The 15,745-nt window shown below is 47.3% G+C and overlaps 1 protein-coding gene across 9 annotated transcripts in view; it reads left to right on the top strand.

Annotated features, from left to right (window-relative positions):
• The window catches only part of Rap1gap2 (RAP1 GTPase activating protein 2), a 270,988-nt gene that overhangs the window by 230,932 nt on the left and 24,311 nt on the right, over positions 1-15,745 (top strand). For all 9 annotated transcript variants that reach the window (XM_063251041.1, XM_063251049.1, XM_063251045.1 and 6 more), the window contains 5 exons: positions 4,706-4,806; positions 7,175-7,304; positions 9,493-9,648; positions 14,624-14,695; positions 15,160-15,246. In XM_063251041.1, the coding sequence (XP_063107111.1) occupies positions 4,706-4,806; positions 7,175-7,304; positions 9,493-9,648; positions 14,624-14,695; positions 15,160-15,246 (546 nt within the window). The remainder of the gene's footprint in view (positions 1-4,705; positions 4,807-7,174; positions 7,305-9,492; positions 9,649-14,623; positions 14,696-15,159; positions 15,247-15,745) is intronic.

The raw sequence follows: 15,745 nt of genomic DNA, 5'->3' as shown, positions 1-15,745 counted from the left end.
CTGCTTTCCTTAGACCATAAAGGACACGCGTTCGCTGAAAAACACTCTAATTATGTGAAGAGTTTAGGATCTAAAGCCAACACTGGGTGAATCTTATAATTTAAAGGAGATTACTCAGGTAGTTACTCTAATTATTTTCACATATTGCATTTTGATTTTGTACAGCTCGGCTAATATAACCCCTCCTAATTGAAGTTCTTCGCTTGTGAAATGTACCGAAACAGATCTTATAAGGCGATTACAATCTAGTGTTCCAGCAAAGTTATAATTATGGAGTATTAGCCATCCACGTCTAAGAAGGAATCTGTGTATTGTTTGTGTACCCAATGTTGCTGTGGGGGGAAAAGCCAGGAAGATAAAATTCTTCTTTTAAAAAACTGAGCAAATTGTTGTTTTGCAAGCCTGCAGCTGGGAGGACATTTAATAAGAACATTTGTTGCATAAAAGTCCTATGCTGGACTTTGTATATAAATAAGCCTCACTGTGCCTCTCTCTCCAGTTTGTCGTGTACTGGGTGAAGCACTGTGGCGGGGTATAGTGATGACCTAGACCCTCTCCCCGAATGCATGGTCAGATCTAAGGCTGTATAAAAATAACGACAGTGCCAATGATTTCAGGCAGAGTGTGAATCCTGGAAGAGAGCTGCACACTTCAGAACGTGCACTGGATTGTCTTCCGAGGGGAGACAGAGATTGCTTGCTAGCTGTAGCAGTTCCACACTTACCCCTCATGATCTGGGGCAAACAGGGTGCTTGGCTAGAATTGCTTGTGAAATTTACCAACGGGCTATGACTTGCTGTGGACTTCATGGCACACTGAGGATCAGGGGTCAGTGAACTTCCTCTGTAAAGGGCCAGATGGTAGATTTTTTTAGACTTTGTGGGCATTGTTATAACCTTGTAGTGCAAAAGCAGTCACAGGCAATATGTAAATAAGTTGGCCTGGCTGAGCTCCAATAAATGTGTATAAAAACAGACAGCAAGCACTCCAGACTTGGTGCAGACCCCAAGAAGCAGTGTTTTCTGAATTTTAGACATCCATACTCAACTTTCAAGATCTGTGTCATAATACTCACTCCACCATAGGGCACTGGTAGCAACTTTTTGTCACACCTATACTATTAACTACTGAGTACTTTATTTATAAACGTTTTTAAAAAGATACATTGTTTATTTAGCTAATTAGTTTAGTTTACTTCACTGGTGATGGAAACTAGGGCTTTGTGTGTACTTCCTCACTGACCTCCCTCCCATAGACCCTAGTGCATTTATTTTTAAAAGAAATTCTCAATCTCTGCTTCAGCTGTATCACTCACCACAAAATGAAGGTAATTCTAAAACTAGAAAAATTTATTAAAAACCAAACTAAAGTTACTGAACTCTGCTAGACTTTGTTGCTTGTGGAAGGTTCCAAGGCTGAGGTCTTGTTACAGAGCAGTCATAAGTGGGGTTGTGAATGTATCTTCGCAGAAGAGTGTCCTTTTAGCACAAGGGAGGCTGTGGGTTCAGTCTCTAGCACGGGAAGGAAAAATAAATAAACAGAAAAGCAGGCGTGAGGAGCCTTTTAAAGAGTCTCTTATTGGAGATGTGGTCCTTTTTTGTGATTGGACAAACTGGAATATTGCTGTGTGCAGCCAATCATTTCAGTCTGTGGACCTTTGCAGAGTATTCCTGTGCTTGTAGAGCCTTCAACTATCACAGATCCTGCTGCGGTGGGCAGGGCTTGATGATCAGGCAGCCTGGTCAGTGTTTAAGTCTACTACTGTTTGCACAGCTTGCTACTGTCCTCAGCTTACCTTTCTGTTTCAATTGTTAAACTTGCTAGTTCTAGATATTTGTAGATTCATTTGTGGCTGTAAGGAATAATAGAGAGAGTTCAGTTACCTTTTACCTACTTCCCTTCCCCAAGGCCGTGTCTTACAAAACTGTAACACACTCAGGATATTGAGATACAATCCTCAGATACCTGGATTTCCTCAGTTTACAGTGTACATTTCATAGATGCCATTTTAGCCATGTGTAAGTTCCATAATCAAGAAAGGAGAATTCCGTCACCACAAGACTCTCTTGTATTTTCCTTTTATAACCTCCCCATCTGCTGCCTGTTCTCCCTTCTTCCCTCCAGGCCTCAGCCCCTAGCAAACTTTTAATCTGTTTTCCAGCTTCAGAAGACTTTGTTTCAGAATGTTACATAAATGGACTTGTTGCATAATATATAATCTTCTGAGGTTTTTTTTTTTCTGCTTAAAGGATTCATCTGTATTTGCATCTCTGGTTACTTTTTATTGCTGAGTAGTATTCCATGATGTGGCTGTGCCAGTTTGTTTAACCATTTATTCATTGAAAGACATCTGGGCTGTTTCCAGTTTTAAGCTATTATTAATAAACCTATTAGGAGCATTTGTATGTAGGATTTGGTTTTACTTGGACATAAGTGTATTTCTCTGGGATTAGTGTGTAGGAATACAGATGCTGGTTCTATGGTAATTATATGTTTAGTTTTGTAAGAAATTACCAAAATCTTTTCTTGAGTGGTTATTCCCAGCATCAGTTTAAGAGTGACCCAGTTTCTGCACATCCTTGCCAGATTTGGGGTTGCCACTACTTTTTTAATTTTAGCAATTCTGCTAGGTCTGTAGTGATATCTCATTATGGTTTTAATTTGCATTTTTTAAATGGAAGATGGTGTTGAACATCTTTTCCTGTGGTTATTTGCCATCTGTATATCCTGTGAGGTAAAATATCTGTTCATGTCTTTTGACCATATCCTAATTAAATTTTTTCCTTGCTGTTGTGTTGTAAATTTTTAAATAATTGCTTTATTGAAGTATCTGTCGTTCTCATACCATGAGATTTTCAATAGTAAGTGAATTATTTATCCATAAAATGGTTTGTAGTGAAATCACACAGAGGTACAACAATACTGTGAAATTCCACAACATTTTCATCACTCCCCAAAGAACCCTGCAGCAGTTTCTCCAACCCCATTCTTTTTAGCTCCGGTAACTACTCATCTGCTTTCTCTCTATATAGCTTTGCTTATTCTCCTCTTATGAATGCAATCATATGATATAGGATCTTCTGTTTTGGGCTTCTTTTAGTTAACAAACTCTTTTTGGAGTTCATCCATGTTGTAGCATGTATCAGTATTTCATTCCTTATTCATGGTCAAGATTCCCATTGTGTGAATATATCACGTTTTTAAAATCTGTTCACCAATTGACAGACATTTTGGCTTTGCTTTGCGGCTGTTATGCGTAGTGCTGCTAATAACATTCATGTGCAGATTTTTGTGTGGGCAGTTGTTTTAATTTCTCCGTGGTATATACCTAAATGTAGAATTTCTGGGTCCCGTGGAAACCCTTTTTTAGCCTTTTAAGGAACTGACAGACTGTTTTCCAAAGTAGCTGTACCATTTTTATATACCCATAAGCCATGTATAAGGGTTCTCCACCTTCTCACCAACACTTGCTATTGTCTTTCTTTTTATTGTGACCGTCCTAGTGGGTGTGAAGTGATGTTTCATGTTTACTGTCTGTGGTGGATTGGTAATTGGTGGTCAGCTTGTGGCATCCAAGTGAACTGAATCAGCGTGGTACTGAATATGCATGACTGCCTGAGGACTGTTGCCAGGATAAAAAGAACTGGAGAGGAAGAAGTAGGTTCCCCGTGGTCTGTTGGTTCTTTGTGGTGCTGTTGGTTCTCCTGTTGCTGTGAGTTCTCCTAGAGGAGCTTGTTGAGCTTCTTTCCTGATATGAACTGGGCTGTTCTCCTTGTTAAAAGAGCCCTGAACCTATTGTTGCTGAAAATGGATGTGGTTCACTGTAGAGGAGCTCTGTTCCTTATGTTTTGGGCATTGCTTCCTGGCTCCAGAGGGGAAGATGGTGTGCTGCTCAATCTCTAGAAAAATCTTGTCACTCTGGCTTCTTTGTTCTCACTGTCGGAGGAGCTTTGAAACCTCATTGTTGCTGAGGATGGTTGTGGTAGTTTTGAGGGGAGCTCTGGTTCTTACTTTGAGCATTGCTTCATGGCTCCAGTACAGAACCCTCAGCCTACTGGCACAGATCCTTCATCCTGCTGGCTCAGGCTTTTTAGCTTCTACCACTGACCTTAGGCCTTCCCAGCGCAGATCTGTGAAACAGATTTGTGGACTCTCAGCCTCCAGTTGGACTCGTGGGAGGCATTGTGATGGGCTGTAAGTCTTCAGCTGAATTCATACAGGATATTGCCATGAAGCCCAGGCCCTCAGCAGGATTCTCTAGGTCTTTAGTGTGTGGACAGATTTCCTGTACTTTCTTTGTATTTGCCCTTTGGGTGACCACTATAAATAATACAATAAATTATGTGTCTTGTATGGTTCATTCTCCTTGCAAGCTCTGACTACAACATTATCAACTTTTCATTTGTTGGAAGTCTGTCAATTTTTCATTTGTGGATTACATTTCTGACATTAAGTCTTTGAGACCACTTTGCTTCAGCTGTGTCTTTTGCCCTGCCTTTTGCTCAATTACACCTCTTCCACTAGCTCTTAGGACCCCGCTGTGTTGAGTGATTCATCTGAGTCTTCCAGGTGAGGACAGCTATGGTAAATGGACTGGGAGACAGGGAAAAAGGAAGAAAAGGACCGTATCTGGACAACCCAGTTTCTTTCCCTGGCACCAAGAAGGTGTGTATTAACTCCTGCACCATTCCTGTTTCTCTTTCAGACCCTAGAGGAGGAGCTGTTTTGGAACAATGAGGAGAGCCCAGCTTTCAAGGAGTTCTTGGACCTGTTGGGGGACACGATCACACTGCAGGACTTTAAAGGGTGAGTTTTAGTCAAGGGGCAGAGACCCTAGAGCAAGGGCCAGTGGCAGGCAGCTCATTCCTCAAGCAGGGCTTGTGAAAGTTAAAATCACATACATGGAATATGGGACTATTTTTCAATGTTTGATCAGCACTTCCTGGCCAGCATTCCTGAAGAATCAGTGGCCCAGGGGATAATCCTGCATGGCAGGTTGTCTGGAAGACATTGACATTTGGCCTCCAGACTCATGATGAGATTTCTCCTCCTGAGATTTGCCTTCCTAATTACATTTGGCTCAGACTGAGAGTGAAATGAATCTACCTTCTCTACCACTTACCTGCCAGGCAAAAGACAGCCTTGTGTAGTTTGGGAGGAAATGACCTAATTTAGATAATATACAAGGAATGGGTAATTAAGAGCGCATGTAAATATGATAACCCCATTGGCAGGAATTCATGCAACAGTCTGTTTTTCCTTAAGTGGACAGAAAGATAGAATATTGGGGCCATTTTGAGCTCCAGCACTGGAGGAAAAAAAGAGTGGAGAAAATGAGGGAATATTGGAGTGATTGCTTGTAAAACCTTGGCTCTTGATTTAACTTCAGATCAAGTAATGCCCTCCCTGGAGCTCCCACCCTCTCTCCTTCCCAACTTTGGGAGCCCGTATAACAGGAGTTAGCATTATGTGTAAAAGTACCCAACCCAGCTGGGCATGATACTACATGCCTGTAATCCCTGTGCTCCAGAAGGCTAAGGCAAGAGGATGGAAAATTTGAGCCCAACCTGGGTGACTTAGTGAGTGAGACCTTGTACCAGAGAGGCTGGAGCATATGGGAAATAGCTCAGTGTGAAGGCTTCGGGTTCAGTGTCCAGTACTATGAAAGAGATAAAAGTATCTTCCCCAGTTGCCTGGTCTGCAGTAGGCATGCGGTAATCGTGTTACCCATCTGCTTCCTTCTCTTCTGCTTCCTTGTCCTTTCCTCTTTTCCCTCCTGCTCCATCCTCTCCACTCTTCCAAATCCCCACTGCTGTCTAGAGTTTGTGGCACCTGGGTTAAAATCCCTGCCCTGCTGCTTACTGACAGTTTTGGACTGGTGACTTTACCTCAGCCAGCCTCCATGTTCTCATCTGTAAAAAAAGGAGGTAAAAGATAACACCGAACCCAAAAAGACTGCTAGAAATTTAAGATAGATAATGTGTGAAGTGCATTTATGCTAGTGTCACACATTGGTCTTTGTCGTTGTGATTGTTCTCAGTTTATTGTCTTCCATTGACGTCAAGATGCCATCATTTCTAAGATGCATTCTGATTGGGTGATGTTAAAATGTGAAAAATGCGGATGTTTGAATAGATAAAATACTGTACATTCAACCCAGAGTTTATGTAATCCTGTCCTTGTATACTATAGAGAAAGGATACCAAAGCCAAGAGAACTTAAGGGCTACAACCAAGGTCCCAGAGCCATGAGCAGGTGTAGAACCACAATGCCTGGCTGCCCATCCAGTGTCCTTTGTGCCGTGCTGGGCGGAGTGTACTTTGAATATTCTGACATCCAAGGTCCATCTTACATCATTTCTTTTTTTTGCAGTACTGGGGATTGGATCTAGGGCCTCGTGTTTGCTAGGCAAGTGCTCTAATGCCGTGCTGTATCCCCAGCCCTTTTTATGTTTGATTTTGAAACAGGATCTCACTAAGTTGCACAGACTGGCCTCAAACCTGTCATGCTTCTGCTCTTGCTTCCTGAAATAGCTGGGATTATGGGTGTGTGACACCACGCTGATTTATTTCATTTTCTGGAAGGAATTTGCGCCTGCCTTCTCTCAGCCTTGCTGAAGAATGTTGTCTGGAGCTGTGTTTCTATAAAGGCAGAAAGGACAGATCCTGGAGGCCTTGTCCAGTTCCTTCATGCTTTTATTTCCTGCCTGTGAGACGGCACCTACCTCGATACCCCCACCTCGGTGCTGCTACCGTTAGGTTTCCACATCAGGGACTAGCTAGGTCCCTGCTGCTCCCAGATCCCACTGTGGGGTTCCCCAGGTGTCTGGCAGGGTGACTGGTTGCTCTGGCTCTGGACTCATGACTCGGACATGGCCTTGCAGAGAGTAAAAAGCCTGTGTCCAGCCTAGGAGGTCACTAGCAGCTGTCTGGAAAGCGACATGGCTGGTAGTATGCAGGGGACACAGCTGAGGCTTGAAGTAGAGATTCTGCCTTTGACTTTTAGATGTCAGCTTCAGGGCACTGGGTCTGGACTACTCAGAGCTCATCTCCCTGATTTCGCGGACTCGCATTCTCCTCTCTCAGCTCTTCCACCTGCCTGCTGCACCTCCTTAAAGAAGGTGGGACCACGTTGGCCACTTCACCTCACTCTCTCTCTTCCTGCTCCTGTCCAGTTTCCGAGGAGGCCTTGATGTGACCCATGGACAGACAGGGGTGGAGTCAGTGTACACGACATTTCGGGACCGGGAGATCATGTTTCACGTCTCCACAAAGCTGCCCTTCACTGAGGGTGATGCCCAGCAGGTAACCTGGTTGGGGGTGTTTCGGGAGCTTGGGGCGTGGCAGGTGCAGCAGCCCATTGCAGGATGGAGTGGGAACTGCGCAGGACTCTGGTTTATTCCCATCTTAACTCCTGGAAGCTGCAGCCCAGAGTGAGCAGTTAAAAGATGTCCTTGAGGGCTAGGGAAGGGTCTGTGGTAGAATACTTGCTTGGCATGCATGAAGCTTCTGGTTCCATCCTCAACACCAAAAGAATAAAAGCCTCCTTGCCATTTCCCAGTTAGCTTGGGGCTGAGCTGGGATCATATGTGAGCGTCATGAGCACATAGGGTGATGGTCAGGGGACATGGGGGGGCCTATGGATGGGCACTTACAGGCACTGACCATTTAGGGCTGTGTGACTCCGGGCAAACTGGTTACCTTGTGGCACCATTTTTCTTATCTGTGTCATGGGTTTATCAGCACTTGTGTCAATGCCTGTCACAAGTTTCTGAATATAGAGCTTCCACAATTGATGGATGACATGTGGCTGGTTCTTACATGTTAGCTATTTCCTGGCCAGGCCACTAGTCATTTTGCCCTACTCTACTGCTCAAGTGGTGTGATGCTCTTACTGCAGGAGAATCCCATCCACCCCTTCCCAGGCAGTTGGTCACAGCCTCATCTCTCCCAGTACCTGGCTGTCAGCAGGAGTCGAGCCTGTCTGTGACTGAGGACCCCGTGCAAGACCTTATCTCCAGCATTTTTGCTTTTCCCCATTTTTGCTGTTCTCCAGCTCACATCATGTGCACCTCTGGGGAGGGCCAGGCCCTTCTGAAATGCACAGCTGATCCTGGTAGCTGTAACTCTCTCTGCCTCACCCTGTGTTTTGCCCCTTTCTTACCTCTGGGAAAACAAGAGGGGCGGATGGCCTTTACCCAAACTCTGACCTGTTTGTTTCTGAACAGGAGATGGGAGAGGGAGCAGGGGCAAAAACCTGTACATATAGTGACTGGTTTCTTAGAATAAAAGAAGATTGGCAAAAACAAGATTATAACTTGGCTCTCACATAACTCTTGAATGTCTTAGAAACAAACTGGAGCAGGATTCCTCTTGTAGTCCAAAGTGAATTTTCTGTCAGCGTCTCATCTTTAGTCTGTGTCATCTTGCTGTCCCCTTACCTGCTGCCCCAGCACATGGCTTGTTCTGTCAGGGCGGCCACTTCAGCCTGACCTGGTGTTAATTGGGAAGTATACGTTGGCACAGAGCTCAGCTCTTGGCAGGGGCTGAATAAACATTTGCTTTGTCTTCCTAAGAAACAGGGGGATTTGTGTGCATTAAGCCAGAGAATCCTCGTACAGTGCCCAGCATGGTGCTTACTCCACAGCAGATGCTCAGTGTATGAGACACTCAGCACCAAAAGGCCAAACCCAGGGCTGCTTGCAGTAGGTGCTTAGTAAAGGAACAAATGCACAGGCAGGAACCCACCAGGACCTGATGTACCAGAGGGCTTTAATGTTTAAAATCATAGCTGTGACTAGAATCATGGGATTCCCTACACACAGTAGTTGCTTGGTGGCTGAAATTATGTGCAAAAGCCCCTGGCACTGCTTGGGATAGTGAGTTGAGGTGGGACTCCCCTCTTCAAACTGTCTTCTCCAGGCAAGTGATATGATCCTTTCTAAGCTCGGCTCTCCTGTCCCCTCATAGAATAACCCACTGCCTAACCTCACCCCTGCTCATCCATATTTTCATTAGACTTCAGTAGCCTCCTCCGGGAAGCCTTCTCAGTTGCTCTGATTTTGCCCCCCTTTTCTGTCCCCAGAGCTGCCGGGTGGTTCATGGATAGCCACTGGCTTAGCACTTGCTGGCTGGCAGCTTTGACAGTGCTCTCAGGTGACTGCTTGTGTTTGTGTTCCTCCCAGACTGATTAGAGGCTCTCTCAGGGGAAGATCCAGTTCACCTTTTAAATCTCCTCCGCAGGTCCTGAGTCAGGGCTCTCCCACTGTTGAACTCAGTAATGTGTGCTCACTAGTAGCTGCTGGGGGAATCGTCTCCATTTTTCCCCTTCTTGGTGGCTTCTAAGGGTTGCAATAAGCAGCTCTCTGGAGACCTAGGTCTCAGAGTTCTAGGGTTTATATTCAAAGGTAAAATAATAGATTTCCTGTGTGGATCTTTTCTGTTTCCAGGATGTTCCTAACTGGCTTGTAATAATAGAATACTTTTTGTTCAGCTACAGCGAAAGAGACACATCGGGAATGACATTGTGGCCATCATCTTCCAAGAAGAAAACACCCCATTTGTCCCAGATATGATCGCCTCCAATTTCTTACATGCCTACATAGTTGTGCAGGTTGAGAGCCCAGGCACAGAGATTCCATCCTACAAGGTAAGGAGAAGGTCACGTAGGAGGAAGTTGTAGACCTAGATACTGTCCCCACCTTGTGAGGTAGCAAAGAACACTAGTAATTAACAGAATTGGCATTCTGGTGAGTTGTCAGGTTCCTGGGATTTGGAGCTAAACTCTTGGTGAAAAGCGTCTTCCAAGGTCGTCTTGTCTGTTTTGCTGCCTCCAGGCTTGGTAGCATCTGGCTCGAGGGTCTAGAAGTTCTGAGTACTGAAATTGGAATCTGATAATGACATTTGCTAGGCTAAGGCATTAGTAGGAGAGAAAGAAGAGAGAATGGAGAGCAAAGTCAGGAAAAGAAGAGAGGAAGAAAGGTAGGAGGAAACAAAGGGAAGAAAAAGGGGAGTGATTATGGTCCAAAGAGAGGAAGGAGGCCTGGTAGACCCTGGCCCCAGACAAGCCCTCTGGTCTAGCTGTTCCGAACAGAGGAACAATCTCTATGTGAAGACCTCAGTGGATCAGGAATGCAAGGCCTGTGTCACCGTCCTGACCAGTGAGGCTCAGTTTTTCGTCTTAAGATAATGTGGGAAAAAACTGATCAGAATGGAGAATAGTGATTAGTAAAGACCGGGAAGAGTGTGGGATAAAAGGAGGTTGGATTCACTCAGGGCATGTGGTACACATGTGTGGACGTAGCCCGCAGAACCCCATTAACATGTATAATAATACAGGTGCTTCTGTTTGAAAGAAATGGAAGTGGGGGGTATGCGTAGATGAGCTAGATAGTTTGCACGGAAGTGCTCTGCAGGTGGACTCCAGTCCTCGTTAGTTCCATGAGCCAGCGCCGGGGCAGCTCCTGTCCTGCAGTGCCCCTAGCCTGCTCCTGATGCCTGTGCCCTAACCGTCCCGTCCTCTTTTCCACGAGGGGTGGCCCTGCACTCTGGGGCAGCAGTTTTTCCATGTCTCTGTGGCTCTAGAGACAGGGAGCCGAGGGAGATAAACTAAGGCAGGATTTGTAAGGTAAGTACTAGGTAGTCTCTGGACCCTTACGGATAAGTACCAAATGCTGAATTTTTGTATTTCTTTGTGTTTCCTGGGTAGAGAGGTCAGAGTTAAATTCTCAAAGGGCTTCCTGGTCCATAAACTTTGGGGACCACTGCTCTATGATTTTAGAAGATAAATGAACCTGTTATTGTTAATGAGAGACAAGCCTGGAGATACTTCTTGGGTAATAACTTGGGTCTAGGCTGATTCCTGGCATTTTCTAAACAATACTACTTCATGGCTGCTTTCTAATACTCATTTTGGTATTGTTTGGTTATCTTACCCTTCCATAAGTACAAACTTACATGTTTTCAGTGCAAAATTCATATCGTTTTAAATGTGAGATTTGAAAAATAAAGAATATACCAGCAAATCCCTCTTGTTGAGGTGAGCTGATTTCTTTGCACACAAACCTTTGTGTCCCTCTGGCGTTGAACTGTTTTAGGGGTCACTGAATTGGACTGAAGTGGCCATTCATGGTTGTTCGGTTGACTTGTTTGTGGAAGTGGCCTGTTTCTTTATTCATTGCCTCCCGTGTTCTATATATACCTCAGGCTGGGCAAGAAGGAAGTGGGCATGCGGAATTGACCCTATACACCCTTGCTGACCCTAGACAAGGGACAGAGGAGCCAGCCACTGGGCAGCACAAATAGTTACCTTATTCTTTTCACAGTATATACAGGAGCTGAGAGTGCCAGTGCATGCCTGTCATCCCAGCACTTGGGAAGCTGAGGCAGGAGGATTGCCGTGAGTTTGAGGCCAGCCTGGACTATATAGTGAGACCTTGTCTCAAAAACAAAAAAAGCTCCCTCAACCCTCACCCTCCACAGGAAAGAGTATTCTACCACCAAGAAAGAACCCTGAAGTAAAGTGGGGTGATAGCAGGACTCTCAGACCATGCCATGCAGTTGTCTGCTTGGCTCATTTGCCGATAGAATGAGGGTTCTTGTGTACGTTTAGTATTTGCTTTATGTTCCTTAGATGAAATGGATCTTACCTACCTGGGTTTTGCGCTTTCCCAGAAGTATAGCAGAGGGCTGCACCCATTTAGAGAAATAGTGGTGCTCCAAAAAACACTACTCACTTATATTTTGATGCTGAAAATCTACCAAGCCAAAATCTGGAACCTAGGGCAAAGCACTGTCCTTGAAGAAGTGCCAAGGAGCAGCAGAGCAGGGCTGCGTCCTCAGGACACTGGATCTTGGCCTTGCATGCCACCTGTCAGACAAGCACCAGGGAGATTAGGTCAGAGAGGCAGAGGGCAGGGTGGGAGATCAATCTTCAAAGGCATCCCCAAAATGCCTCACCCCAGCAGTACCCTAGGTGATTTGGAGACTGAGAAGAATCTGCTCAAATCCCTCAGGGATCCTAGTGAAATAGGACCTTAGCTGACCCCTTCAGGCTGGGATTTCCCCAGGGCTGAGCAAGGTCAGTGAACAGCAGGAAAGAAGGATGGGGGTGGAATCTAGTAATGGGCCCTAGGCGGCCTGGTCCTAGCCTACCTCTGACCTTCTGTGACCCTGGGCCAATTCCTTCCCTCTCAGGGCCCCAGTTTCTGTCTGTGTGAAATGAGGAAGCTGGCCTGGATTACCCGTGAGTGCTTTCCAGCCTGACATCTTGCTGGGGGGAAGGAAGAGTTGAGACAGAGCATGTGTGTATGTGGGTGTGGATTGTGAAGTGGTTTGAGGGCCGTGCTGCGTCTTAGGTGCCCTTTAAAGTACAGAGCAGCAGGGAAAGTTAAAAGCACTGGGTAATGGGTTTTACCCTTGCTTGAGCCAGGCACTGTGTTACAAGCGCAATCTTCTTGAATCCAGACAGCCTGGAGAGCCCTGCTGTTACAGGGAGAACACTGAGTTGAAAGCTTAGGTCATGTAAGGACTGAGGCCACAGAGCTGGGGGCTGTGGAACTGGAATTTCTGCCCAGGTCTTCCTGTAGTACCATCAGAGCAGGTAGGAGACTATCTGCACAAACCCAGGCATGCAGGAGATGTTCTTTAGATTTTTTTCTCAGGGATTTAGTCCCCATCTGGCCTGATTAGAAGAAAATTCCAGTTTGTCCATTGTTAGAACTCCTCCTTCCCCATCTTGGGGTGTCACCCTGCCCTGTTCCTGAGGGTCTGCCAAGGATTCAGGAGGAGGATTCAGGGGGAGGGCTCTCCCACTTCCTACCAGGACTTACTTGGTTGGACAGCCCTCCCTGGCCCTCTAACATGATAGGCCATGCCTGGGCTTGGGAACTTGGTTGGGTTTCTAGCATTCAGGTTCCCACATCCTGGGCGCATCCTCATGGCCCCACGTCCAAGTTCCTTCTGCTTTCCAGCCATGGGGATGCTCTTCTTCAGAGCACCTGCTGCCAGCACTCCCTCAGGGCCCTTGCTGGATTTAGAAACAGGAAGGTAGGGGGCTGTGTTCAGGCAACTTCTGCTTGCTGAAGCAACCCGAGCATCCCCCAGAGGAAGGAACAAAGGTCTGGCTGCCTCTTTGGAACAGTGTGGGGCAGGGGAGGAGGTGGATAAAAGATGAATGAATGTCACCAGGGAGGAGTTGGCCAGGGGGCCCTTGCATTTCTGATGAGCTGCTGCAGAGGCCTAGTCTGGCCCGAAGACCTAGGTGGATTTCAGAGTGCGCCTGCACCCTGTCACACAGATCACTATAATACAGGCCTCAGAAGGAAGAGGGTGTAGGAAACAGCAGGGCGCATTTTGCTCCTTGGTCCCAGGTGTCCCAAGGTGCCTGCGGTCACTGGCTCTGTGCAGCCTACCCTGTGCCCAGTTCTGGCTCCATGGGTGGAATCTTGCCATGGGCCTCAGTGCACAGTGGGTGGTGGTAGGGAACTGTTTTCAGCAGCTGGCGCTCAGCCAGAAATCACATCAGCCAACACACCCCATTTCCTGAGTTGGGGCACTGCAATTTGCACCGTGTGGACAGCCTTGAGCTTGGGGAGAGAAAGGCTGTATTAACCCACTCCCCTGCACCCTCCCCTCTGGACCCTGTCGGGGCCTTCTTTGGCTCTGCTCCGAGGGGCTGCCTGCTCACCCGGTCTGGCAGGCTCTCTGCATTGCCCCACTTCACAAGCCAGGGAGGCTGGCAGCAGGCCAGGGCCCATCACCTCAGCAGCTGCTGGGAGCGGGGAGCCGGCAGCCTCCTGAGAACCTTGCAGCCACCTAGCCTGGGAGTGGATGAAACAGGGCACCTCCATGCAGAGAGGAGGTGAGGTGTGGGGCTGCTCCTGGCCTGGGTGACCCCTGTGTGGAGCACTTGAGGCTGTGACCTCTCAGTTTGGTCATGCTGGCCCCCTCCTGGGTGCCCCCCACGGGCCTCAACCCTAGTCCAGACCTGGATCTCTGTAAGTCAAACCCGAGCCAGATTGGCCAACCTGTATCTGGGATAAGGCCCCTGAACAATGGTCCCCTGGCTGTACAGAAGCTCGGAGGCACCAGTTTCCCCTGCAGTCAGTATTTACTTTTTAAACATCGAATCAAGTCTGATGTGTGGCCAGGTTCAGGAGTCAGCAGGGAAAGAACCTCAGCTGCAATAGGAGAGGTCAGCACTCTCCGGTCTTCTCGGCTAATTACCTGCATGGCTTTGAGGGGCTCAGTCCCTGTCTCTGGGCATCTGTTTCCACATCAGTAAGAAAGGGATGATCGTAATCTCATGGCTTCTCATGGGATTGAAGTAACAATCGCATGAGGTAATAAAGTAACTCTGCCCTGGGCACTTGCACTGTGTTATCATCAGGTTCTGGCTGCTCCTTGCCATCTTGCCTAAATGCTTCTGGGCTCCAGACAGGCAGAGCAGAGGATGCAGATGGCCCCCCACCATCCAGCCTTACTTCTGGGAGTAGTGTGCAGGGCCTGTGCTGGCAGTGCTCACGGGGGCATTTTACTTGTATTTTGGGAAGGAGGTCGGGGTGAATAGATTTGCTGTAAGAGTGGCTCTTTCCTTCTGACCTGCATGTGACTGTTTTGTTCAGGTCTCTGTCACTGCGAGAGAAGATGTGCCTGCCTTTGGTCCCCCGCTGCCCAACCCCCCTGTTTTCCAGAAGGTAAGAGACTTCTGCTCCTCTCCTAAGACAGGAGGCTTCCATATTTGGGCTGGGAACATGAGGGTGGCCCTTTTGCAGATTTAGGGGAGGGGCATCTCTTTACTCTGGCTCTCTACTTCTCTTCCTGCTGCCAGGCTGGCCCAACAGAGGGCCTCATGGAGGGGTGTTTGGCACTGGATTGCCTTCTGGCTAGAGAAAGGGTTAAATGCCATGTCCCTCTCTGGAGCCTTGGGCAAGCACTTTCTCCAGTCATGGAGATGCCACCATGAAGGAGTGATTTCCCGGGACTCGGGAAGCTTGGTTCCATGCTGGCACGTTAGCAGAGTGGCCTGGCCTGAGCTAGAAATAACCAAATGGCAAAGGCTGTGCCCAGACCTCCTGTTCTGCCCTCCTGTTGCTGTGACTGAGGCCTTCCTGGCAGCAGTGGAGGGTGTGAGAGTTCTGGGCCATCTCGTCTGTTGCAGGGCCCGGAGTTCAGGGAGTTTCTGCTCACCAAGCTCACCAACGCTGAGAATGCTTGCTGCAAGTCAGACAAGTTTGCCAAGCTGGAGGTGAGAGCGTGGGTGCTCTGGGTCTTCTTCCAGGCCTGTCTACCCAGCCTCCCTTGGGCAGGGTCTCACCTTGGGATTTGTTGAGGGTAGGACTTTGCCCCTCTAAACTCTCCCTGTGTCAATAGTGAGAATTCTCTCTGCTTATGGAAACTCCCATCTAGTCTCCAGGTCTAGCTAACGATTTACCAACAATTCTTTGAGTACCCCTGTGTGCCAGGCTTTGTTCTGTTCCCTAGGGTACAAGGATAAGTGAGGTAGTAGAGTTCCCAGGACAGTGGAGGGGGCCTCACTGTAAATGCAGGCTTTCCAGCTCTGAACTGTGATGGAGCCAGCACTGCTCAGAGCGTAGGGTCTGCTTTTACTGGGAGGGAGAGACTGGTAGTGTGTTCAGGGAAGGCTTCTTGGGAGGGATGGCTTTTGAGTTGCTGAAGCTTGATGTCTAGTGCAGTTTTTAGGAAGAAAGACTGGGGACACCTATTCCAGGCATGGTAATAGCATG

The sequence above is a fragment of the Cavia porcellus genome, unplaced genomic scaffold (genome assembly GCF_034190915.1).
Source record: "Cavia porcellus strain 051 isolate PalLab524CR breed Dunkin Hartley unplaced genomic scaffold, mCavPor4.1 scaffold_6, whole genome shotgun sequence".
NCBI lineage: Eukaryota > Metazoa > Chordata > Mammalia > Rodentia > Caviidae > Cavia > Cavia porcellus.
Note: the sequence above shows the minus strand (reverse complement) of the source record. Positions and strands in the feature narration are given on the sequence as shown.